The sequence below is a fragment of the Penicillium coprophilum genome (genome assembly GCF_028826855.1).
Source record: "Penicillium coprophilum strain IBT 35676 chromosome Unknown utg000002l_segment0_segment1, whole genome shotgun sequence".
NCBI classification, from domain to species: domain Eukaryota; kingdom Fungi; phylum Ascomycota; class Eurotiomycetes; order Eurotiales; family Aspergillaceae; genus Penicillium; species Penicillium coprophilum.
In genome coordinates, this window is record NW_026622722.1 from 5,584,819 (window position 1) to 5,609,579 (window position 24,761).

The following is a 24,761-nucleotide window of genomic DNA, read 5'->3' on the forward strand; positions in this document are numbered from 1 at the left end:
TCTGTGTCTTGTTTTCCATTTTTTATTTTTCGAGTGTTGCCCGTCCGTGGATTATGGAAGTTCAAGGCTTCCTGGTCCGTTCAAAATCAAGTTCAAGTTGGATTATCGCGATTTATTTGGTGGGCGTCCGCTATTTTATGTGTCTCCTGGTTTGCTGTCGCTGCTTATATTAAGGCAGATGGTTGACGCAGCATGGAGAGTATTTGTGTCAGGTAGAAGAAAATCAGTTACTTGATGAAAGCATTAGATCAACGAGAAATACTCTACATGTTTCAATTCTTCCACGGGCACCGTGTTCAAACAAGATTTGGAGTTGGTCTGAATTAAGGTGAATGAAAGAAACCCTGAAAACTTTGAATTTCAAGGGTGAAAATATTTGGATTAATAGGTGTCGGCCGCATGCCAAAGTTTTCCATCTACATGTACAAGTACATCCCTCTCTTAGTTGGATTATAACAATAGTAGCTCGCCTGTGGCAGCTCCACCAGCCAGTTGTGGCTGATAAACCTGCTGCTGATTTTGGGTCACAACGTACTGTGTCTGAGGCGCACCTCCACCACCAGTACCATCAAGATCCAGCGAAGCCATTTGCTGGGAGCCGATACCACTGAAGTAAGCGTCTGCTGCATCTGCTGCCTCGTTCATGTTTCTGGGGCCTGTAGTTGCGGAGTCGACGCCCGGGCCGACAGGAAGAGAAGGCGGAGGCCCGGTGTAGATTGGCGTGACGGGCTCACCTGTGGTGATGATTGTGGCTAGACCGCTATTACTCGTTGAGGTAGCGGCCATGCTTGCGGATGGAGGGTTGTATTCGAGCATGTTTCCTGTGCCATTGTCGATAGGAGCACGTTGCAAGGCTGGGCTGGGCAGGAGACGCCGGGGACGGGCAGCGCGGAAGACTTGGTGGATAGGTTTGAGGTAGACGGTGGCTAGCGTGCCGACGTTCAGACACAGTTCCTCGAGAGTGCGTGGGTCTAGCTTTTCGCTCTCGGCCGTGATTGGGGGTTTTTGGCCCATGACCACCTGCTTGGCGGTTGCCGGGTCTGTCGATAGCAAGCGCCAGTACATGTAGCCACGGTCACGAAGATCAGGGTCATCTGTTTCTTCGGTGCACCATTTCAGAACCTGTGGGACGAGCTTCTGACCCCTGGTGGGGCGTTGGATGAAAAGTTTGACGGTAGCCGTGAGCAGGGCCAGCTGCACTTCGACCGTTTCGTCATGGAATGTGGCCAAGTAATCCTGAAGAAGGCCATCTGAGTTATCGATGCGGTCCGCATACTGTCCAATAATCCAAATGACGGCCGCCTTGGCTTCGGGCTCGTCCAGATCGTCGATGTTTCGGATGACATGACTGATTATACTCTCGTATTGATTGGGGTATTTGCGGAAGATGTTGCGGATGACCACTGTTGCCTCTTGGACAATGTATGGGATCTTGGCATCGACCAGCTCTAAGAGCGTGTCAATACACTGCTTTGCAGCAGATTCAATCTTGATTGCTAATTTGCCGATGGCCCGGACGGCCTTGCGCACAAAGTGAACGTCAATTTCAGTGGCATATCTGCAAAGTGTCAGTATTCATTTAATACAGCCAATGTGAGAAGTTCTTACTCGCGGAGCTCTGCAAGCACGATGGAAATGTTCTCTTTTGTGGTTAGCATGAACATTAATTCCAGCTTGGTGACTTTGACATAAATTGGGTCGTTGTAATTGCAGAAGAATACTCTGATGTCATTCCGCAAGACCTCTGGTCTCTTCTGAATAATTAAGATGGCATTGCGAAGTGCCAGATATTGAACCTCAGGAGGCTTGGAAAGCAATGTGACGAGCGGTGGAGATAACTTCTTGCATAATGAGGTGATATGCTTTTCACCGGCAATGTAGTTCATGAGATAAAGGATGACACGGGTTGAGGTCAGGACGACGGCGGAATTTGAATGTGATAGTCGCGGAGCAACTCGCTCTGCCAACAGAAGCGCCTCCGCGGAATCCTGTGGCACATATGACATTAATGCCTCGAGAATGTAAGTTTGACCCCATCTGTTTGAACGGTTAGTACAATGTCCCTAGGTATAGAACCAGATATTCTTACTCGGAACAGTCGGCCAGAATTGAAACCAATTTCGAGGCACTGACATAGTCAATGGTGAGTGAAATTGATTCACTGCGGCCCCAGATATCCACCAGCGAAGCTAAGACACTAGAAACTACAGTCGGGTTCTCATCCTTCAACATACGGTTGAGTCTGTCGATCAGATCTGAGTTCTCAACCATCTTCTTATCATGTTCATAGAGCTTTGCGACGCAGAAAGCAGCCGTCTTGCGGACATATGGGTCATTGTCTTGCATCAGGCGCTTGACGGGTTGGAAGGTCGCTTCGACGAATTCGCGAACATGCACATATGAGATGGTTCGTAGTGCAAGGGCACGCACAAGGGGGTTATTATCTGTCATATCCTATAAAGAAAAGTCAGACCTCGACGAATCTTCTTTCGTAAGAGCGGATCCATACATCAACCAATATAGGGAGCGCCTTCAATGCGACCTCTGGTTTCATTCTCGAGTAGTTGACCAAGAACAAGAAGCACCTAGATATCGTATTAGCAAAGTCCGCTCTACTCCACATGACACACCATAAGCATCATTATTGAGTAGAGGGGCTGGACATACATCTTCTTGATCTCCAAGCTTGGCAGATTCATACAACCAATAACATCCGGAAATAGCGCAACCATGTCGTTGTTGCTCATGGTCATATTGGCGACGATTTTCTTAAGCGCGATCTTTTTGGCGGAATAGTTCTTATCCTTCTTGCCGCCGCTATTGAGCTCTTGCCGCAGCTCTGCAACCTTCCCCTGTGTATTTCGCGAGCGTGAGCCATGGAATGCAGGATAAGGAGTGATAGCAATAAACATGAGGGCCGGTATGATATCAGGTATGATATGGTAACTCAGAAAGGTGTAGGAGCAAAGCAAGTGGCTTATGCCGAATGCAAGGGAAGCAAGAAGCAAAAGGCCCGAGTACAAAGCTCACCAAAGCGAGGGAAACTAAATGTATGGAAGTAGAATGCGGGGAAGGGGGGTAGGGCCAGTATGCGAAGTGAAAGAGATCATGCGATTAAAGAGTAGGCTGGGCAAGCTAACGTACCCTGGCGAATAACTTCGCATCTCCTCCAGAACTCATGGCTGCGGTATGGACGAATAGCGATTAGGCACTGGTAGGCGCGATTTCTTGGAATGCGAACGTCGGCGAGCTTTCGTATCTGATGACCGTGCGATCAATCACAGACGAGATTGGCCGGAGGATCGTCAATAATAAGGTCAAAGTAAAAAAAAACGCGAGATCGTGTTCAAAGGGTCCGGGCCGTCGGGGGAGTTTGAGAGAGGAAAAGGGTGAGACCGAGAACGTGTTCACCTGTGGCGCATTCGGGAGACTCGGAAACAAATCAAATCAGGGATTGGACATTCTCCTTTTGTCAAACAGATCGAAATTAGAAGATTTAAATGAAATTGGAAATCAAGAGAGAGAGAGAGAGAGAGAGAAAGGAGAATTGGAAGGCGGAGTAGCCACAGTGCGGAGGGAACCTCCCTACCCAGCAACTTTCCTTCTCCATTTGTTTCTCTAAGACCATCCTCCCCCCCAACATCACATCTACTATCTTGATCATGTCACAAGCTCCTCTACCACCACCTCCTCCTCCACAATGGGTTATTGCAATGAACTCCCCCATGCCGCGCCCCTCAAAGGCCGCATCCAGCATTCCGGACCCGCCAGGCTTCTCGAGTAGTCGGGGAGGCAAGCAGGTAACTTCCACCGCAAATCATAATGCCGTGCGAATATACTGATGCGGTGCTTTTTAGCGTCAACAGCAACAGCAGCAGCAGTCTACCACGAAGAAACCTGATGAGACCGACGCGCTTAAGATGAAGAAGGCGTGGGAGATCGCTATCGCCCCGTCCAAACAGATCCCAATGAATGCCATTATGATGTACATGTCCGGCAACAGCCTCCAAATTTTCAGCATCATGATGGTCCTCATGTTGTTCAAGGGTCCTATCCAGGGTCTGATCAATACCAATGCGGCGTTCGCCAAGTACGAAACTCCTTCCACACATTCGCGTATGCTTGGAGTGAAGGTGGTCTACATGTTGATGCAGCTGGTATTACTGGGGTTGGGTATCTGGAAGGTCAATGCGATGGGACTGTTGCCGTAAGTCTTGCTCTATAGCTTTGACGGCGCTCATTTTGCTAATATATATTCAGAACTACGAGATCGGATTGGCTAGCATGGGAGTCGGAACGACAACCTTTGGAGCGGGCTCATTTTGCTTTCAGGTAATATGATAATCTTGGAGTACGGGTTGAAAGATGAAAAGAGACTGTTGGAAATGCGTCAGTGGATAATAATGCAATTTGGAACAACAGCTTATCATGGCAGTGATCATGCTGGTCCTTTGCCTTCTTGTATTATTGAACAGTTCTATAATAATGCATCCCTTGGGCGCAAGTTTCTCAAGGGGTATCGACAGGAAAAATGTAGTTCATGATCATCGAGCTGTCATTTCGGTATCATTCTCGTTCCTAGGGTTCTTAGCTTCCTCTTTCAGACGACGCTCTTCGCGCCAACCCGGCCCCTTTCGAATCACAATCAAAAGCAGCGGTGTTGTGGCGATCATCACTAACGCGATGAATGTGAAACACCACCCCCGACCCATAGTAGAAAGCATAGGATCGATGAGTGCCGTTGCGCCGGCTCCCAGTAAGCAACGCCCGAAATTATTGGCAGCAGTGGCCTTGGCCGCTTGTGTTGGATAGAGGTCTACCAGGAGTGTGCTGATGGTATTGAATGCTCCTGTCAAGGTCAATCCCATGAGAAACAGAATACATGTTGGCGCAGCGAGATGAATCCCATAGTTCAAGAACCATCCAAACACAAGGACGGAGATGCTTCCTAAGATGAGAAGAGGGAATGCTAGCTGAAGACGAGCTTTCTCAATAGGAAAGTTCCGCAAGTCAGTTTCGCGGTTCTTGGTTAGTGGGAAATTCAACTGCTTTGCGAGTCGGCGATAATTGAAGTCCAGGAACTTGCCGTTGACAATGGAGGCGATGGTCGCACCGAGGCCAAACGGAATATAACAGAGACCGACCTGGAGGTCGTCTAGCCCGTAGAGATCATTGAAGATAGAAGGAATGCTGGCGCTCACGTCGTAGAAACCAGCAAAAAGAATAGCATTGCAGAAGAGGATTAGACTGGTATCCTTCTGGAATACAATCGCCAGCGTCTGGAAAGGATTGGGGAACGTGAGTTTTTGCTTGGATGTAATCGCCGTAGATATGGCACCTTCCTCGCGAGCCTTCCGGGACTCTAGATAGCTGATCAGGGACATATTCCATTTTTGAGGAGGCAGTGAGCCATTGCCGACAATCCCACGAGCAGTTTCCGGGAAGAAAACTAGAAACGGAACCATGAAAGCCGCTGCAAAAATGGTCAGAAACCAGAAGATTGCCCGCCAGCCCAAGTATTGAGACAATAGACCTCCAATTACTGGTCCGACTGAGGGGCCCATGAGAGACCCTGCTGTGACGAATCCTATATAGGAACCTCGTTGCGATGCAGTGGCTACATCGGAGACCACTCCCGATGAGAGGGCAATGGTGGTGCTGCTTCCTGCACTTTGCAAGCATCGGAGAACAAAAAGAGCTGCATAATTGTTTTGTAGGGCAAGTCCGATATTAGCTGCAATGTAGATGGTGAAGCACAAGATATATGCTGGTCGTCGGCCAGCTTTGTCCGCAAAGTCACCAATAAACATGGGCGACAGTCCTTGGAAAATCTATATTCTTGTTAACCCGGTCCTAGAACAAAAATTTGCCATATACACGTAGAATGCCTTACCATATAACTTGTCAAAGTCAGATTGATCAATGAATTTGATACATGCAGATCCTTCGCCAAGGTATTCAATGCAGGGAAGTAGATCTGAGAAGAGACAGGCGAAAAGAAACCAGCCCAAGAGGCCATAAAAACAATATATCTGCGCTGACCGACCGTGAAGACTGAGTAGTCAACATCAGCAGGATCTCCGCTTCGCCCTACATCCACATCTTGATCGGGTTTCGGTTGCGAAGTAGATTGTGTTTTCTTCTCCGCCATCTAGGCTATATCAAGATCAAATATCTGTGACTAAGGAGGCATCAAAGTAGAGAAACAGCTCTGACTTTCATTTTTTTCTCACTAGTCTTCGAGGGGGATCCATACCGCCATTTGCGGAGATAACAAGCCTTGGATGGCGTGCCGAGAAGCCGATCCTCTTATAAGGGTGGATCCCTACTTTTTGCGGATTATAGCACCTATACAAGGTACACAAGGTAGCATGCCCTAGCTCTCTGGTGGTACGGAGATTCAAAAGAAAATATATTAACAAAACTTCACTTCGTACAGAATTTTGAATACATGCAGTTCAGACACGATTCTACACAGAACGGTCAAGCGCCTTGACGGCCTCTTTGCACGCCTGCAAAAAGATCTGACAGAACTCCCACACTTCCGTGTAGGTATTATACAAAGGCGCAGGGGCGACCCGAACCACATCTGGTTTCCGCTCGTCAATAACAACACCCTTCTCCTCCAGACAATGCAAGACATGATCCAGCAACCCTGGCTGGAGACGTAGGCTGAGTTGAGCACCTCGCTCGGCTGGGTTTGATGGCGTGATAAGGGTGAATGGTTTATCTTCAGGGGCTGCATCTAGAGGATACTTCATCAAAAGATGTTCTAGATATCCTGTGAGGCTGAGAGATTTCTGTCGAATTTCCTGCATTGTTGTCCGGTTGAAGATTTCGAGAGACGCGACAACGGCATTGATGTCTAGAACAGAGGGGTTCGACAGCTGAAATCCAGCTGCACCGGGTTGTGGCAGAAATTCTATAGCCGTCAGCTTAGCCTATCTATACATCAGAATTAGATACTCACTATTTTCCATGTTGAAACGCGTTTTGATATCTCCTCCCCACCAACCTGAGAGTCGAGGCCGAAATGTATCGTCAGTTTCGGGCTGTTTCTCATCTACGGAACCGTGACGTTCATGGACAAATAGTCCTCCTATTCCACCCGGCCCGCTGTTAAGGTACTTATAATTGCACCAGGCTGCAAAATCCACATTCCAACCGTGAAGTTGTAGATCCACATTGCCAGCGGCATGAGCGCAGTCCCAGCCGATCAAGATTCCTTTAGAGTGGGCGTGAGCCGTGATCCGTTCGATATCAAAGTACTGCCCTGTGTAGAACTGAATAGCCGACAGAAGGACGAGTGCGGTGCTGGAAGCGTTGTCATCAATGACTTTGATGATTTGCTCCGTGCTCAGGGTGGGTTGATCTAAATTTTTAGGTTCAATCAAAACCATGCCGCCCTTTGGATCAAAGTTATGATGACGAAGCTGAGACCCAACCGCATACTGATTTGCACTCGTATTAGTACAAGAAATCACACCCACGATTGGATTGCGCAGCTTGAAGACATACATGATCACTGGGGAAAGCCTTGCCCTCCAGTATAATCTTATACTTCTCTTTGGTAGGGCGATAGAAGCTTGCCATTAGCAGGTGCAGATTGCCAGTCAAAGTGCCCATGACAGCCACTTCACTTTGAGAAGCACCGACAACTGAAGCCATCAGCTTGGAGGCTGCGGTGTCAACATCGACAAAAGGAGGTAGCAGTTGATCGTCATGCGGTACAAAATGCCCGGTCACGCCTTTGGTTGCCCAAGTCCGTAGGTACTGCTCAATATATTTCCGGGTGCTACGAGGCTGAACTCCAAGTGAATTACCACAGAAGTAGATGCATTTTTCATCGGATGCTTCATTGCCTAACGAGAAGGAACAGAGCCAAAAAATTAGAAGGGATCTTTGGGTACACAAGAGAACCTGATACGCACCCTGGTCTCCTTTCAGAGTCTTCCGCTTGAGATCCTTCTTGGATGGAATGATAAACTCGTCCCGGAAGCTCCGAAGTGGATCTCGAGCATCAAGAGCTTCGGCATACTCCTTCTTGTAAGCCCTGATATCATCTGTATAGGGAAGCGGGGAACCGCTTTTGATGTCCCGAACATGCTGCCGGGAGCCCATGATGGCAGAACTAGACCGATATTCTTCCTGGAATGCGGTAGTGTGATTGACGAGTTTGAGAGTTGTACCAAATCAAAACTTCAGCAGAGTCTCATACAAGGTTGATACATTTATCTGCAGTCCCCCACCACGTGGCGATCACTTCCTGATATGGTTATTATTCTGCCCCCATCCTCCGACTTGATCTGACCAATGGCGTCACTACTAAACTGACTAACCCGATGTAATCGGAATGGGATGATTTGATATCTAGTATTCTTCATCTATCTACTTTCTCTTCTTGAAAATTTCCTTCTTTCACACATCAGTCATGTCACGCCATTTATTCTCATCGGCACCCGCCCGCCGGTTATCCCAAGTACCGACGTGCCGGCTCTTCTCGACTTCTCGACCGGCTTTGCGCCTCTCCGCATTCTCCGGCGGCGAAATCGCTCCTCGTCGGCCAGGCACTATCGCAAGTAGCGCGCATCCTCTCAAACACTCCGCACATCAATCATCGACCTTTCGCCATATCCGCCAGCAACATGCGTGTTTTTCTTCCTCGTCCGTCCGCCCGGCGACCAAGGTGACGCAAAACCCGAGAACTGGAGATGATGGACAACCACTCATGATGGCTATCTCGCCACGAGCTGTGGAGGTGAGTGAATAATGAATTTCTTTGCTATTGATTTGCCTTTCTTTGCTTCGCTCTACTATCTGGCTTGTGTTGGGATGGGGGGAAAGCTGTCCAGGCTGCATGGCATCAAGTGCCGGGGTTTCATCTCGGCGTTGGCTTGCTTTCAGCCGAGCAGGGACGACCCTCTGGCCGCGCCATGGGTCCCTCGGATGCTCCTCTAAGTACATGCGACCATAGGGTGTGGAAAACAGGGCTTCCCGTCCGCTCAGCCGTACTTAAGCCACACGCCGGTGAGTTAGTAGTTGGGTGGGTGACCACCAGCGAATCCTCACTGTTGCATGTTTATTTCCTCTTTTTTTTTTTTTTTTTTCCTTTCGTTTTTCTTGCTGTCCCTTCCTTATTGGAGTTCTATCTCTGTGAATCTTGAAGCTAACCCAGCGCAGCGTCTCCGTGAAATCACAGACCCAACCTCTTCTCCCTCCGCCACCAAAGAAGAGAATCCGTACCACCATCTTCGCATCACAGTCACCAGTGGCGGATGCCATGGTTTCCAATATATGATGTCTCTAGAGGGAGCTTCCAAAATTGACCCAGAAGAGGATACTGTGTTTGAAGGAGAAGCAGATGCTTCAGAAGTTTCAACAGAGTCAGCTGGCGAGGCCAAGGTAGTTATGGATGAGCCCTCGCTCGAGCTGCTGCATGGCAGCACTGTGGACTATACCACCGAGTTGATCGGGAGCCAGTTCAAGATTGTGGATAACCCTCGCGCAACAAGCAACTGCGGTTGCGGGACAAGTTTCGATGTCAGCGATTGAGCAATTGTCCCTGGGAGGGGTAGGAGAGATGATATTTACTATTTTCTTCCTCCCCATCTATTATCTTATGTACATCATATTGCATTCTGCACACTGGAAAGATAGAATATTACATGCTATACCCCTCTTCTCTTATATTGGTCAGACTACCAACATCATCGATATACGATATGGAGTAACGCGATGCGATTTAGCAGGTCGACCTAATTCTTGATCAAGTTTTTCTACCGGGGAAAAGAACCGTGGATACCATCCAAGTTGATTGATGAGTACGGAGTACTGATTGCAGCTTTCTTCTGATAGTAGAATTCGTCTTGTACCTATGCATGGATGTACAAGCAGTCCTTACATGCATTCTCGAAGTGTTTGTTCAAATGATCATCATACATTTTCATTACACATTGACTCGGTGTATCACTAGTCCCAAACCGCGAAGTTCGCATGTAAAAATTGACTGATTGCAAGATCCATGACATTTCTCACCTATCAAGTTAGGATGTCCACCTTTCTCAGTTGTGTTTGTGCATTCGCCATGAACTCCTGACGCCTGGCGCATTGTAGTTGCAATCGAGAGAGACAGAGAGAATAAATAGCCCGTGGTTATTCTTTTTCAGCCACCGGGCAGAGATTGTATGCAGGAATCCCCAATGTAAGCTCTCCAGATAATCCCGAAACCCCGAAATCCCGAAATCCCGAAACTCTTGTAATTGTACCTATTTACCAGATGTGGAAGGTTGAACATTACCTTGCTATATTGGAAACATCCCATTTTGGAAATACTTGCGCCATTGTCATATCGGCATGTCTGCCGGTGTAAATTGGCACTGATATGCTGAACACCTAACGGAGGCATCAATGAGGCATATATAATTGGCTTCGCTCTCTCCATATGAAAGAAGAATATCACCATCGAATATTTTTTCTCCAATTCACTATGCGTTTCCCCTTGAGTATCGTCCTTCTCCATACGATATTGGCTGGCTATACAAACGCCCTTCCAAACTTCACTCAATCACTCGCAAATTACAAATGGCCAACCCAGTTTGTTCGCAGCTTCGGGTGACATCGATCTTCCTACTGGGGTTGCTCAGGTTCCATTTGTCGCGGGAAATACCTCTCTGCCTCTTTCTGAGCGGCTTGAGGCTCTGCAGTCTGCTTTCTTTGTTCGGGGTCACGACGCCCATGTCTGGCTGGACGGATGGTATCATGATGTTCTTGCCATGGAACACGCTGCAGTGGAGAAATATGGTAGCTTGAAGGAACACTGGGCTGGTGGGGATAATACGCAGGTTCTGGAGTTGATCCCTGCGGAGGATCCATTCCAGCCTAGTAATCAGTGGAACGTGACCTCTACGAGGTACCCGGAGCGTGCTACATCTGTTATTATTGCTGATGCTACTTATGCACTTTTTCCTGAACAGCCAAGAGCTGTCGTGGAAGCTGCCTTGCCGTGGTTGAAACAACAGAGCTCGAAGTTGTGATTGTATGACAATGAATAAAAAGATAGATATTGATTGAGTAGACGGCCAATACATTAGAGATGAAATACACCATATTCATTGAAATCCACTCCGTCGAATTACTACTGGAATTCCCTCAGCATTCCTCTAACACACCGCATCATCTCATCCTGATAGATTTGCTCTTTGATAATCAGCGGGTTCCCGGAGTTCGTGGACTTTTCCATATAGGCTTTCTCGCTCAATACCGGGCGTCCACTCTGTAAAAAGTGGGTTGCGAGATAATACAAAGAAAGGCTATTGGTGATCAAAAAGATTTCCGGGTTAAGCTCAGAGTTCCAAACAAATTGTCCTCCAGACTCCTCCCATAAAGCATGCCAGGCTTGAAGAGCTTGGTGGAGAGCCGAGAGGTCCACAGGAAGTATTGAAATCTGGGCTTCAAGAAGCAGGGCATGCACAGCTAGAATAAGCAGGTTCATGCCAAAGGCTGTCATATTTGCCAGGGATGGAGATTTTCCAAGCAATAAACCCTTGATTGAGCTCAAGAAACAGCTCGATGGGTCTTGTGCGGGTAATGCAGCCCAAGATGATGCAGAATAGGCATCCCAGCTTGCATTGTCGCAAGGAAAAGAAGCGCGAGTTTCCGATGGCGAAAGAAGTGGTCGACTACCACAAAGAATTGATTGATAGCAGTCTACCGCGTAGACACCCCAAAGAACCCGCTTCTGTGACTCTTTCTGAATCCAGGTTTTCCATGAGCTTGCATTCCGTGTGGCTTTTGTACACTCCCCGTGGACTTTGAGAAGTCCTGCCTGTCGCATAGCAGAAACAAGCAGTGGATGTAACATTCGCGAGGCTGCTCGTTCAGCACTTCCTCCACTTGCCATGCTGGCGAATTGGAACAATACGAGTGCTTGTAATTCTTCAAAACTTGGCGCTGCTCCGTCCGAATGGAGATATCCTTTTGCAAATATTGACGGGAGAGATTTGTAGAAAATCCCTGCATCTGAAAACGATATAGGGTCTGCATCGAGCCTCGCTCCGATCAGACAGATTGCACGCACAAGTACTGCTGGAGCTAATGCCAGGCAAAATGTGGGGACATGAATGATAGGCAACAAAGTGTGGAAATGCGCAAAGAATAGTCGCGAGTACTTTTCAAGTCTTTCCAAAGGGGTGGTAGTATTGCTTTCGAGTGTGAGTATGTAGTCACTTGGCAGTCGGAAAGTGTCAGCATACAGCACTCGCTCCGGGATGGCAGTATAAGGCGCAATCAGTGGATAGGTCACGTCGGTCATGCTACCGTGATCCTCAGAGATGGAGAGCATATCTGGTGTCCACATCCAGGATGTCATGTCGACTGAATTCTCAATCTCAGCTAGCTGGGTCAAAAAGTCGAGCTCATCCGGGAATGCATCCATGAATGATAGCTCGAGGGGCTCTGAATTCTGAATCGTGTGATCCTCATTTTCCCTCGAAGACAAGGTGTGAGTGGTTGATCCCACTCTCTTGGGCCGCTTCTTTCGTTCAGTCCGAACACAGGTTTGTCCTTTGTGTGCACATCTCACACAAGGCTGACCGTTGCTTGGCAACTTGCAGCGAAGCTTGGCTTCCGCACACGTAATGCAACTTTTGTTCATGGGAGGAAATATCTCGATGGCTTCGGGGTTTTCGGGAGGAAAGGAATACGAGGACCGATTTTCGGGTTTCCAGGCGCCAATTAGTGGCGCTTTCTGAATACAAATTGCATCGGTGGCTGCTATCGGCCTTTTCTTTATCTCTCTATATTGCTGTAGGGCTGACTTGAGTGAATTCCCGAATTCCCGATATCGAATTTTCTATGAACAGACCTTGGAACGTATATATAAGATGTATATAGAAGTTAGTGATCGAATATATCTCCCACAGAATTTCAATCTTGACGCCTTTGTTTGCAAAATACATCCAGTCATGTCAGAATTGAAATCTCACATTATTCCTTCCAGTATATCATGGTTCGATCGACTTTGTTTTGCTCAACGAGTCGACGATCCAAAATCCTATTCAGCATGGCAAAAGAATAGCATCGTCATGATCATCACCTTCTCAGCATTCACAGCGCCGTTTGCCTCTTGCATTCTTTTTCCATCCTTCACCACCCTAGTGGAACATTTCCATACAACAGAGCCTAAGGTAGCCCTGACTACCACGGTCTTCCTCATCGGTCTAGCCATCGCGCCTTTATGGTGGAGCTCGTTAAGCCAGGAGTATGGACGTCGACCAGTGCTGGTTTTCAGCTTTCTCATTTCGGCCATTGCCGTCATTATCTGCGCAGTGTCAAATTCACTACCACTGATCACCGTCTTTCGATTGATCGAAGCGCTGGGATGTTCATCTGCTCAGAGTGTCGGGGCCGGTGTCATCAGTGACATATATATCTCAACAGATCGTGGATCTGCCTTGGGGTGGTTCTACCTTGGAACTCTGATCGGGCCCCTGGTTGCTCCGATTGTAGGAGGCGCCCTTCAAATATGGCTTGGGTGGCGATCAAACTTGTATTTTATGGCCATATTCACGTTCGCCATGGTGATACTCATCCTTTTGGCTTTGCCCGAGACCTTGGTGAAGGCATCCCCCGAAGAAAATGCCGGATCATCGCGATCCTGGCTTCAACAAGTTCAACGCGATGCTGTTTCCCCACTGCCAAAGCTCAAGCTCCTCCTGATTCCTTCGATCGCACTGTCAGTGTGCTATGTCAGCATTTGTTTTGCAAGTCTGTACTGCTTCAACACTACTCTCCCGTATGCTTACTCCGCACCTCCATATAACTTCTCCTCCATTGAAGTTGGTCTTTGCTATATCAGCAACTGTCTGGGTTATGCAATCGGCAGCGTTGCAGGTGGACGGCTCAGCGATGCGAAGTTGCGCAAGTACCAGCTTACCCATGACGGGGAGATCAATCCCGTGGAAAGACTGAAGACCGTGTGGTATGGGGTTGGTTTTGTTCCGGTTGGCCTTCTCCTCTATGGGTGGTTGGTTGAAAAACAAATTTTCTGGTTTGCGCCCTTGGTGGGAGCCTTTCTCTTTGGATTAGGGCTTATGCTTATCACTTCGACAATCATGCCCTTCCTCGTGGATGTCAAGTCTGGAGTCGGCGCTTCTGTTGTGGCCAATTTGAATTTGGTGCGGAATATTCTTGCGGCTATTGGCACTGTTGTCTCGCCTATTGCAGTAGCAAGCATCGGGTATGGGTGGTGGATGACAATTCTAGCAATTCTGTGCTCTTTGGGGGTTATCTGTATAATTGTCGTTGTTCGAAGAGAGAGAGCCACGACAAAACCCTCTCCAGAAACGTTGGCATAGGAATGTGTCTTTGGATGGGTGCTGTATATTTCTTTTTGGACTTCTTTTCAATATAAAGCTGCAGGCCATGCCTAAATTTAGCACATAGGTTTAGATAATATTTAATGAAACATCACGGTATGGATATATAATGGCTTGTTTGCATGATTGTGCAGAAAGAGCCAAGCCTCGATGATGGGAAGAATCTCAGCGAAAGAGCCGATTCAAGCGCCAAAGTACTGATGAGGCCACTCATTGAAGCTCAATCAAGTGGGCAATTACAATGAAGAACGGTTCGCAGAAGAGAATGCAGTTGGAAGACACCAAGTTATTGTGGAATCCAAATAGAAACCTTATGGATAACGCGTTTTAGTGCTGATTATCCAAAGATGCGTCCAAGAACATGAGCCTCACAGAGAAATTCCACGTTACTCGAAACCTGATGCAGTGAACCGGGGTGCCCGTGATAGCGAGAAGCTCCACCTCCACTAGAGGTCCAGAAGAATAGGGCGATTGGATGCTGGAAGATACTTGCAGTGGACTCAAAGACTTGAACAGGGATATGAATCATTTGTGTATCAAAACTTCTGGTATCGCTAAGAAGAAAGCAAGAAATCATGAATATAGGGACTGAAGTAACGGCAAATGCCTAGTCCCAGCTGGAAAACAAGACGGTCTTAATCCTCCTCCATCTTCGCAAGTCCACCACGGCTACGTCGAATGCGTTCATCCAAGGTATCCTCCTGTACTCGCCTATTGACATCAGACATGAACCTGCCACGGTCTGAGCGCAGCCTATCGTCAGCTTGCCGCTGCTCTTCCTCCTTGGCAGAGATCTCCGTGATTCGCTTGAGTCGCTCTGATTCGATCTCTGAGGCGTTGGACTGCATTTCTGCCAATTTGCGGCGGCGTTCCTCTTCCAATTCCTTGGGATCGGGCTTGTTTGTTGGGGGACGGGTCGAGGGTGGCCCCATGGCCCGGCCAGAGTCACGTCGACTATTGTATTCGCGCCCGGGGAAGTCACGACGGCGATCTTCCTCGACGGCGGGGCGTTCCCTGCGATCGCTTGATGGGCGAGGGGATCGGGAGTTTCGGGATAGTGAGCGCTCTCGCCGGGCACCTCGGTCGTCGCGATCATGGTGTCGGCTGGAATGGGAGTCTCTCCTGTCTTGATATTCGCGACGGTCTCGATCCCGGTCTCTATCGTCCCGGCGAGATCGATTTTCGTCACTTCTCCGGTCACGGTTGTCTGAGCGATGTTCGTTATCGCGGCGTTCACGATCACGGTCATTTCGGTGTCTGCGGGAAGATCGATCAGGCGAAGCGGGTGATCTAGATCGGTGTCGTCGAGGTGATGATCTTCGGTGGTGGCGGTCACGGCGATCATCATCAGCGTCATCACTATAGCGTCTGCGTTTTGAGTCATGGGTGCGATGGCGACGGTCACGATCCTTTCCGCGATCGCGATCTCCGCGTTCCTTCTCTCTTTCCTTGCGTCTGATCGTCTCTTTCACCATCGCCTCATAAGCGGCCTGTTCTCTCTTCTTGACTTCAAGTAGTGGATCCGCCATAACCTTGGACATGGTGTCGCGCGCCGAGACAATAGATGGGCCGGCCGCCGCACCGTTGCCCACCACCTCCGAACCCTTCCCCAGCTTTTTTGTGTCAGCGTCCTTCTTCAGAAGAACTCCGTCGATGCGTCGCTTTCCTAGCAGATATCCCTCCATCTCCTCCGAGTAGTGCCCAGTCTCGGTCGAGGGTGCCTGGTACATCCAGTCGACCCGGCTAACTTGTTTGGTCTTTCCGGAGGCTTCTTGAAGGCGTTGAATCTCCTCCATCTGGCGCTCCTCCTCACGTTCACGTCGTAGCTGCGCAATCTGTTTGCGCTCATCAAGAGCGCGTTTCTCTTCGAGCCATACGCGCTCCTGATTCTTCATCAGACCTGGATGCCATGACCTGGTTGATCGATTAGTGTTTTGCTTCTCTGAATATGCAAGCCGTGACCCGATACTTACTTCTTCAGGTTCAGATCTCCACCCATGATGCTTGTGAATGCAAATAATGAGATACAAAGAAAAGTTGGTATGAGTACGTTGCTATGCCCAAAGGTAAATCCCCGTCGGGACCTTAAGCTCAGTTGCCACCGGTCACGTGTTCTCCCTCTATACGAGAACTACACCTTGCGATATGGAATGTGTTCGATGAACATGTTAAACAACATAGCACAATGGGAACTTCCCATTTTCTCTTTCTTACTTTATGAGGGCCATAGCCAAGGTATTAGTATAGCCTCAACAACTACCAAGGGAGTGAAATCAATAACAAACGAGAAGCATTAGAGGCACAGAAATAGCAAATGATAGGGAATAACTCTAAGTACAAGGTGAGGAATTGAAATCGGAACAAAACGCATCATATCATATCGTCATCGCCATGGAACTCGAAGAGCAGAGCCAGATCACCAGAAACTACACCATCCAATCCAGTGTTGACAGATATTCTCAACATTGGTTGCCTGCGCGATGAGCTTATCCACCTGGTCGCTAACACTCAGCTCTTCGTTATTTCTGAAGTCTCGCCCAGTGAGCTTCTCCTTGACTCGGGCGAGAACCTGGAGAGCACGGGCATTCTGTGCCTCGCGAGCTTCTTGTGGAACGCCTTCTGGAGCATCAAGAATACCACCTTCAAGCATGGACGGGCGGCGGCGACGGGAGAAATCTGCCGGTTGGGCGCCGGGTTCGAAATTAACACCGTCCATAATGGACCCGCGGCGATCTGCAGGTAGAGACACACGGTCGGGTGACGAGTCTTGTGCACCCAGGCGCCAATTGATGAGAGGGTCGTGAATGAACTAGAAAAGTATAAGTCAGTGAGTGTGGTTTGGCAACGTCAAGGAGTCAGGTCACTTACAGCCTCCAAGACCGCCATTAATGAATCCTTATGCTCCCGTAGAACACGCATAACAGCCTCGCAAGTGATACGGTAGCTACCCTCAATGTTGCTGACTTCCATGGCGAATGTTAACATGCGAGTAAGTCGGAACGGAACCCGTTCCGGGTACTTCTCTCGGTGCATTGCGATCTCGAAACAATCACCAAAGTCAATATGAACCACACGGCCATTACCACGATCCAGCAACAAGTTCGATGGATGTCTATCTCCCAAACCAAGGATGTAGCCGACCATAGACATAACACCGAGCGATCGAGTATAGTTCGTGCGGCGCTCGAGCCATGCCTCGGAGCTCTTGCTCTTAAGCCATAGCACACGGTACAAATCTTTGCCGGTTGTATTGTCCATAGCGTAGCCGAAAACTTCAACCTTCTGCATGAGAGTAAGGCTATCGTAATCAGGTGCCATTTGAAGCATGATACGGTGCTCGATGTTGAGTAAAATCCGACGGCTTTCACGATATTCCTTGATCAAGGCATGCAGTGTATCACTGTTGGAAACCCATCCCAGCAGACCAGAGCTCTGAGACAATGGAATAGCAGGGAAGCGCTGGACTGACAAGTGTCGCTTGAAACTCTCGCTATCATTATCCAACAAGGTATTGCACAAGCCGAAGAGTTGCATGACCCGCTCATCTTGTCGGATATCCTCATGACCCTTGACAAGGTACATGTAAGAGCTTCCGTTGCTGCCCTTGAGCGTCATACGACGTGGTCGTTTCTTTGTCTGCAAGACATGCAAGATCGGGTCAAAGCTCATGATGCGAATGACTGGCTTACCACTTTGGTATGTTCCTGGGACGGCAAGGTCAAGGTCTGAGCAATCCTTGAGTCGAGGAGACACATATTTGAGATCGAGAGTCGATAGCTGTGGCAGTTGTCGGCTGATCTTGCGGAACACGGTGTAATACAAGTCCCAAGCTTGGTTGAGATCGCCGATCTCCTCCGATTCGCGATACATCATGCAGTAGTGTTTAGCTTCAGCCAGATCGCGACCGAAAGCTTGGGCAAATGACACCTCGCGAAGGGTCTCGGCGCCCTTATCTAGCATATCATGGAAGGGGGCAAGTGTCGAGAACATGCCTTCAACATTATGATCACCAAAATAGAGACGAGAGGCTTCTTCCAGCCCTTCATGCCAGAGTTCATGCCACAGAACTGCAACTCTGATAAGCTCATGACTTACGAGATCTGCTTGCTCAACAAGCTTGGCGCTATGTTGCCGCATGCTTTCCATGATGTTGCTAGCAGATTGAGAGCGTCGAGTCACGTTCGATTTCATTGCCACCGTCAGTGGATAAACAAGGGCTTGAGGATGCGCTTTGCCAACCTCAGAAAGTAACCTGTGAACCGCACCTCGGACCCTGATGTTGGGTTGATTGATTCGAGCAATGAGTTGAGGGGTGACAGCAAGCCAAGTGTCAATATTGACAGCTGTAAATCCATCCGTGACGACAGTATTCACCTCATGATCCCCACCATGGTTGAACCACAAAGTGAGTAACCGCAAGGTGTCTTGCAAAGAAGATGTCAAGGATAAAGCAATGGAGCGAATAAATCCGCGAATGGCAGGAATCACATGCTCTGTAACGATATGGGGAGGAACTGGCGTAGGCAAGCCCTCACGGTTAGCTTGGTTGGAAATCGTTGTAACAACTTCGAAGTTTGCAAGTGCCCAAGAGTGCCACGCCTTGTATGAATCGCGGTTGTATTGGGTCGCCGCCGAGTACGCGTTGAGAACATCTCGGACGTGCTCCGGCCTCCAATCACCTCTCTGTAAGGTTGTCTGCCACTCTCCTTGCCTGAGATAGCTCTTGGAAAGAAGTTTTCTGAATTTGCTGGCGTCACCAATCCGTTCGTTCAGGCTGATTACATCCGGATGGTTTTGATCGGCGATCCCATTGACTCCATTCGCGCCATGATGATCACCATTTGATACCATGAGTGTGTTATATCGGGAGAAATCATCGGTCAGACCAGCGGTAAACTCCTTCATCATTTCAAGAGATTCGAGTTGGTGACCATTTGCCCAACTGAATTTCAGCCTGGCGTATGTGACTTCGGGTGGTGCGATGGTGCGTGTGCCATTGGCATCGGACACCACTGTCTCTAGAGACGCAAGGGACCGTTCTGCAAGACCCATGCGATTGGACTTGCGACAAAGATTGGCGAACTTGATGGACATGTCAAGGTTCTCACGTGGGGCAGTGACAAGAGCTCTGACCTTGAGCATACGCTGCCACACTTCCACATTTTGTTGACACCCAAGTAATCTTTGATTCCACGTCTTACGCATGGCGTCTTGCTTTTCAGGGTCGCCGATATTTTGCTTGTATGTGATTATTTCTTCGAGCTCAGCGAGCATCTGGACCCGGACAACGACATTGTAGGCACGGTTGTATGACTCCCCTAGAAGAGCAGACAATTCCGTATCGAGACCATTGCGAGCCTTTTCAATGTACATGTTGGCTTCTTCGAATTGGTTGCGATGGATTGCCAGAATGGCACCGAAGAATGAGCGGTCCGGAGTCTGCTCTTTCATCACACCAAGGTAAGAGTCCATCAACTCCCACTGGCCCCGACCCCAGGCAGCGGCAGCGGCAAGAGGCGCAATAGCTCGGCGATGCTCCAGTGATGCTTGGTTCCATTTTTCTTGAGCGAGGTCCGAGAGAACCTTCCACTCGCCAAGAGCATGCAGACAGCGCATCTTACCCATTGTAATACCAAATGAGTCTGGGTCTGTCCTTTCGCGTCGCTTGTAAGCAGCAAGAGCTTCGTCCCACCGTTGAAGCTTTTCAAACCACGTTTCCTTGAGCTCGACATCACGATACGCTTGCGCTTTGCGAAGGATACCAATGGCAGCATCGGACTGTTGAAGCTGGTTGTTGATGGTAATTAAAGCTTCAACAGCACCCGAGTTCTGATCTTGCTCAAACTCGAGTTCTTTGTAATGAAGGGCTTTGGCAAAAGCGTGACACTTTGCAGCATATTTCCCAAGAGTGCGGATGTCGATGGGAAGAGCCTTGTCGTCGTGCTCCATGAATTCAGCCAGATTAAGAAGAATTTGCAGAATCTCTGGGGAGATGTTGGGAGAAGTAAGCGCCTTTTCAATTGAGCGGACGAGCTCTTCCTGGTATTGGTCATACAACTCAGTCCAGCATGAGACAAAAGCAGCATTGAAGAGGTCCCTTGAGAGCGGCTGGTAGATTCCAGCCAAGCTAGCACATGCACGCAATGCCGGAGATGGGGATTCCTTCAAGAGCTCAATGCTGAAACGGCGTATCCATTCCTGCCAATCCTCACGAGTGGACTTCTGCGAAGCATCCCACGCGTTCTTGAGATGTTGCTGGTTTACGACAATCTTCTTTTGTCCAATTTCAGAGAAATTGGTGTCATCAGTAGGGAAAGCAAAAACCTCTTCCGGATTGAGATCTTGCGGGAGTGGGTCGCCCTTCTGGAGTTTCGTCACAAGGATGTGGTAGTTGACATGCGTAATTTGATGGGTTTTTAGGACCTTGTTGAGAAGATGAATATAATGCGTGAAGTCTTGTCCAAGTTGGAAAATGAGAGCACAGATACAGTCCATCGCAGCTTGACGTAACACACGATCACCACTAGCCACAACTCGTGACAGGGAGTGAACCATAAGGGATGCAAAGTCAGAGACGTTAACTTGACGCGATAGCTTTGTCAAGCTGTCGATAGCGGATTTTCGGATGCTCTGAGGATTTTGTGGCCTATCAAACAGACGAACGATGGAAGGAATGATGAGGTGCATGTATTCCTCTCCGCTTGTACCGAAAATCAAAAGGGCATGAAGAATCTTCTCTGAGGGCTGGCGACGAGGCGATGTGTCTTTATCCAGTGTATCGAGCATCAAAGGAATCAAGCCAGCAAGATACTTCCGGAATTCTCCTTCCAACGACCTAGCAATCGCCTCGACCAAGGATAAAATCGTGCCCTGGATTTGATATGAAGCATCCCAGAAATCTCTAATGACCTCGATTATGTCTGGCAAGAAAGTGCGAATATGCTGTCGCACGATATTCACCAAAATTGCCATTTGATTGAAATAGGACTCAAGGCGACTAGCGGGAGCGCTTCTGATAACCAAAATAAACCCTGGAATGATTTGTCCAAGGAATGGAACACACTTCAACCCCAGGGTCTTGAAAATTGTGACAATGGCATCAATGACAGCCGAGTGATATTGCGCTAGGGAGTTTTCTCGCAAAATGTTCTGCATCAGAGTGTGGATGACCACCGTGGGATAATACTCCTCGTTGGAGGGAGTCAGGCCCTGCATGATTAGGGCAACATCAGAAACATTCTGTATTTCGTTGATATGGTGCACATCAGGTTCGATCTCGCTGATCTGTTGATACTTGTAGGGATCGAGGGCACCGAGGACTCCAAGGAGCTTGATAGTTTCTTTGCGTAGAGAGCCCGTCTGTTCTGTTTTGATGATATTGATGAGTACGGCGAGAAGATGGGGGTATTCCATGTATGGCTCGATAACGTAGCCTGAATTGCTCGCCAACTGTCCCAATGTCCGAAGCGCAGCTTCGCGTTTGGTATGCGACGATAGGTCCTGGAGCGAGTCCAGAATAATTGGCATAATCTGCGGCAGATATTGTCTCATCTCATGGCCGCCGACATTGGCGAGCTCACCGACAGCCTTCAAGGTAGTGGCAGCAACGCCTGGATTGATGTCTGTTGATTTAGGCAACAATGCGGTCACCATGGGATCAACATAGGACCTGATCAATTTCGTCGCATTAGAGACAAACAAGCTGATGAGTTGAGCTGTTTCCTCCTTTTGGCGGGCGGTATTCGCGAAGCCAAGGCCAGTGAGAAGATTGACCAGCAGTTTTCGTAGTGGCGGGAAGACATAAGCAGGGTTAACGCTGGAGAGTCGGCCGATAATGCAGATCGCGGCTTCTTTGACATCAAAGACCTCATCATTGACTGCTAAGAACAAACATCGAATATTCTCTGGTCGTGCCAAATGACGATCGAATTTGCGGTCCAACGACCACAAAACGGTGCGTCGGATTTCAGGGTCAGGGTCTCCAATGCCCACAGTCAAGAGCTTATCAATAACCTCACTGACAACTTGAATAGAGTGCCCGCTGGTTTGGTTGATGATCGGATCGTGAACGAAAAGTTGACAGCATGTAAGAGCTGACGCTTTTCGAATCTCCGGGTTATCATTTTCCACGTAGTTGATAGCGACATCTCGCACAAACTCGTTCAGTATGTGCCCAGAGAAGTCAAAGCTGCCCAACGTGTGAAGTGCCAATGCAATATCGGAATCAGAGTGAAGTTCATGGGGTGCAAAGTCTTTTGCAAATGATGGCATAGGAGGAAGTCGGTTTTCGGGACAACCGAGGGGACGGAATGGCGTTCCACAAAGGATAATACTCAGCATATCAAGAAGTTTTTCCTGGATCATAGGTTTGATGGGAGGAATGTAATGGGCCATGTCGACCAAAGCCTGTGTTAATGATTTGCTCAGCCCACAGGCAAAAATGGGATCCAGAAGGGCCTCCATATATTTGCTGAGCGCCTGTCCCACTGCGAGGGACAGCATGCTTATGCATTCAAACATCGGTGCTTCATTGACTCCCGATCGATTCCTCGCCTTCATCGCAAGTCCCTCTCGAATGTAGATAATGATACCATCGAGATATTGGCTGATAGCGGTGCCCACTGCATTGGCAATCTTTCCAATGGCAATGAAGGCGGCGTTCCTCTCTTTGTCTCTCTTGAGTTGCGCCTGGAGATAGACCATGAATTTGTGTAGATATATCTCAATGAAATCGGTGGGGGCATATGAGGCAAGGATGGGAATTGTGAGGACAACTTCAGTGCGAATCTTTGGGTCACGGTGGTCCTTAAGACGAAGAATGATTTCGCAAGCATTGCGATAATGTTCCTTCATGAACATTGTGCCCTTCAAAATCAACTCTTTGATGATTAAGATAGAGCCATGGATATGATCAATGTTATGAGACTTCAAGCCCAGGAGTGCTTCATCGTATATCCGTGCAAACCATGATTGACGGACTTGAGAATCACGAGCCACGATTATTTCAAAGCATTCACCAACGGCCTCGGCAGCAGTCTCACGGATGAGGACTTTGGGGTCTCGAAGGGCAACCCAGACAAGCTCAAAGACCTGGGGAACGAAGCCGTAGAGGAGTGTTGGTGAGCCCTTGGCCAGTTCCCTGATCACAAGCACTGCTGCAAAACGCCGACTTTCCTGACGCTCGGATTGTAACCATTCTAATGCGGATTGTATTTCGCTTTCGACCAGTTCTGCAGTCAAGGCCCCGCCGGGTCTTCGCGAGGCGGCCCAGCGATCGGGCCGCATACACCAAGACCACGTTATCATTGCTGCGAAGGGCGCTGCGCAAGTAGCTGGCAAATCTCGTTGTTTTCTGAGCCGCATCAACACCGTCAAAGTCAATGAGTCGATCAAGTGCTAACAAGCCACCGATTCTTTCGTTTGCATCGCTGCCGTTGACCACGAGTTGGGCGATACGTTGGCTAACGGCGTTGTAAAATTCCACGAACTTCTCCGACGGCCAATCTGCAGAAGAAGATATGTCAGCTAGTTAGAGGCCTCAGGGTCTATCCGGTAGTACCTCTAGATACGGATAGGACATTATCGTAGAGCTCGTAGGCAGCTCGGGCCCTGGCCTCCTCATTCTTTGACTTGAGCTCCACGAACAACCTTTGGGTCACGTCTGTGATTGCACCTGCTTGGGCCATATTTGCGAATCACACCCCAGGGTGGACATTGGAATACAATGTCTAGGCCATAAAATAAAAACACGCAGAGCGCATGAGGTTGGATGGGAGGGTCATGTGTGAGGCTTGGAGAAGGTCGCGGGGTGCACGGGCCAGTTTGGAGTTCCCGACTCCGTGCGACCCTGGCAATCTTGGCCATCTACAACCACTCTATAGGTAATCACTACGTACTATTTGGATCTTGAGACTTGGTATATTGAAGATAATCCGTGGAGATTGAATCACGTTGAAATTCTGGTCTATGTGAGGATCGACTTACATTATCCTCGACGCCAGATACGTCACCCAACGGATTCGGTGGCATTGATAACTCCGGTAGTCTAATGTTTTTGCCGCATATCGATATAAACAGATATACCTACCGACCTAGGTCCACGGGTAGTCAAGACACTAGAGTGCTTATCTCAAGTATAAGATATAAGGCAAGGAACGAGGCAAACCTTGGAAGAGACCGTATAAGCGGCCGACTTTGTTTGTTCTGTACCATGAAGATTTCCATGGGGCTAAACGTGCACAGTTGTTTCCAACGCTTCAAAGTTGCATCTATGACCGTGATAAGATCCATTCAGTAGATAGATAATTTCACTTAGGCCAAGTATTTGGGTGATCGATATTTGTGGACAAAGTGACTTGATACCAAGATTCTAGCACATCCTAGGGG

General features: G+C 48.6%; 9 protein-coding genes across 9 annotated transcripts; 4 read left to right on the forward strand and 5 right to left on the reverse strand.

Moving 5' to 3' along the window:
- Positions 1 to 450: 450 nt before the first annotated feature.
- On the reverse strand, positions 451 to 2,912 carry N7500_004178 (putative AP-2 adaptor complex subunit beta; the record flags this gene model as incomplete). Its single annotated transcript, XM_056675324.1, has 5 exons — positions 451 to 1,558; positions 1,609 to 2,037; positions 2,090 to 2,454; positions 2,510 to 2,585; positions 2,668 to 2,912. The coding sequence occupies 5 exons, from the start codon at positions 2,910 to 2,912 to the stop codon at positions 451 to 453; spliced, it is 2,223 nt and encodes a 740-aa protein (XP_056535849.1).
- Positions 2,913 to 3,662: 750 nt separating this feature from the next.
- On the forward strand, positions 3,663 to 4,336 carry N7500_004179 (ER membrane protein complex subunit 4; the record flags this gene model as incomplete). Its single annotated transcript, XM_056675325.1, has 3 exons — positions 3,663 to 3,800; positions 3,858 to 4,207; positions 4,261 to 4,336. The coding sequence occupies 3 exons, from the start codon at positions 3,663 to 3,665 to the stop codon at positions 4,334 to 4,336; spliced, it is 564 nt and encodes a 187-aa protein (XP_056535850.1).
- A 208-nt stretch (positions 4,337 to 4,544) lies between these two features.
- Positions 4,545 to 8,121, reverse strand: bna5-1 (kynureninase; the record flags this gene model as incomplete). The annotated part of the gene is made up of 6 exons (XM_056675326.1): positions 4,545 to 5,831; positions 5,894 to 6,151; positions 6,498 to 6,922; positions 6,971 to 7,451; positions 7,519 to 7,862; positions 7,932 to 8,121. 6 exons carry the CDS (start codon positions 8,119 to 8,121, stop codon positions 4,545 to 4,547), a joined length of 2,985 nt encoding a protein of 994 aa, XP_056535851.1.
- A 310-nt stretch (positions 8,122 to 8,431) lies between these two features.
- Positions 8,432 to 9,552, forward strand: N7500_004181 (HesB/IscA family protein; the record flags this gene model as incomplete). The annotated part of the gene is made up of 2 exons (XM_056675327.1): positions 8,432 to 8,758; positions 9,181 to 9,552. 2 exons carry the CDS (start codon positions 8,432 to 8,434, stop codon positions 9,550 to 9,552), a joined length of 699 nt encoding a protein of 232 aa, XP_056535852.1.
- Positions 9,553 to 10,276: 724 nt separating this feature from the next.
- N7500_004182 (alpha/beta fold family hydrolase) lies at positions 10,277 to 11,033 on the forward strand (the record flags this gene model as incomplete). Its single annotated transcript, XM_056675328.1, has 2 exons — positions 10,277 to 10,365; positions 10,595 to 11,033. The coding sequence occupies 2 exons, from the start codon at positions 10,277 to 10,279 to the stop codon at positions 11,031 to 11,033; spliced, it is 528 nt and encodes a 175-aa protein (XP_056535853.1).
- A 101-nt stretch (positions 11,034 to 11,134) lies between these two features.
- On the reverse strand, positions 11,135 to 12,433 carry N7500_004183 (uncharacterized protein; the record flags this gene model as incomplete). Its single annotated transcript, XM_056675329.1, has 1 exon — positions 11,135 to 12,433. One exon carries the CDS (start codon positions 12,431 to 12,433, stop codon positions 11,135 to 11,137), a length of 1,299 nt encoding a protein of 432 aa, XP_056535854.1.
- A 529-nt stretch (positions 12,434 to 12,962) lies between these two features.
- On the forward strand, positions 12,963 to 14,354 carry N7500_004184 (MFS transporter; the record flags this gene model as incomplete). Its single annotated transcript, XM_056675330.1, has 1 exon — positions 12,963 to 14,354. The coding sequence occupies one exon, from the start codon at positions 12,963 to 12,965 to the stop codon at positions 14,352 to 14,354; it is 1,392 nt and encodes a 463-aa protein (XP_056535855.1).
- A 656-nt stretch (positions 14,355 to 15,010) lies between these two features.
- On the reverse strand, positions 15,011 to 16,374 carry cwc25 (U2-type spliceosomal complex subunit CWC25; the record flags this gene model as incomplete). The annotated part of the gene is made up of 2 exons (XM_056675331.1): positions 15,011 to 16,289; positions 16,349 to 16,374. The coding sequence occupies 2 exons, from the start codon at positions 16,372 to 16,374 to the stop codon at positions 15,011 to 15,013; spliced, it is 1,305 nt and encodes a 434-aa protein (XP_056535856.1).
- A 417-nt stretch (positions 16,375 to 16,791) lies between these two features.
- tor (putative TOR pathway phosphatidylinositol 3-kinase TorA) lies at positions 16,792 to 24,061 on the reverse strand (the record flags this gene model as incomplete). The annotated part of the gene is made up of 4 exons (XM_056675332.1): positions 16,792 to 17,184; positions 17,244 to 23,592; positions 23,663 to 23,879; positions 23,935 to 24,061. The coding sequence occupies 4 exons, from the start codon at positions 24,059 to 24,061 to the stop codon at positions 16,792 to 16,794; spliced, it is 7,086 nt and encodes a 2,361-aa protein (XP_056535857.1).
- Between the last annotated feature and the right edge of the window lie 700 nt (positions 24,062 to 24,761).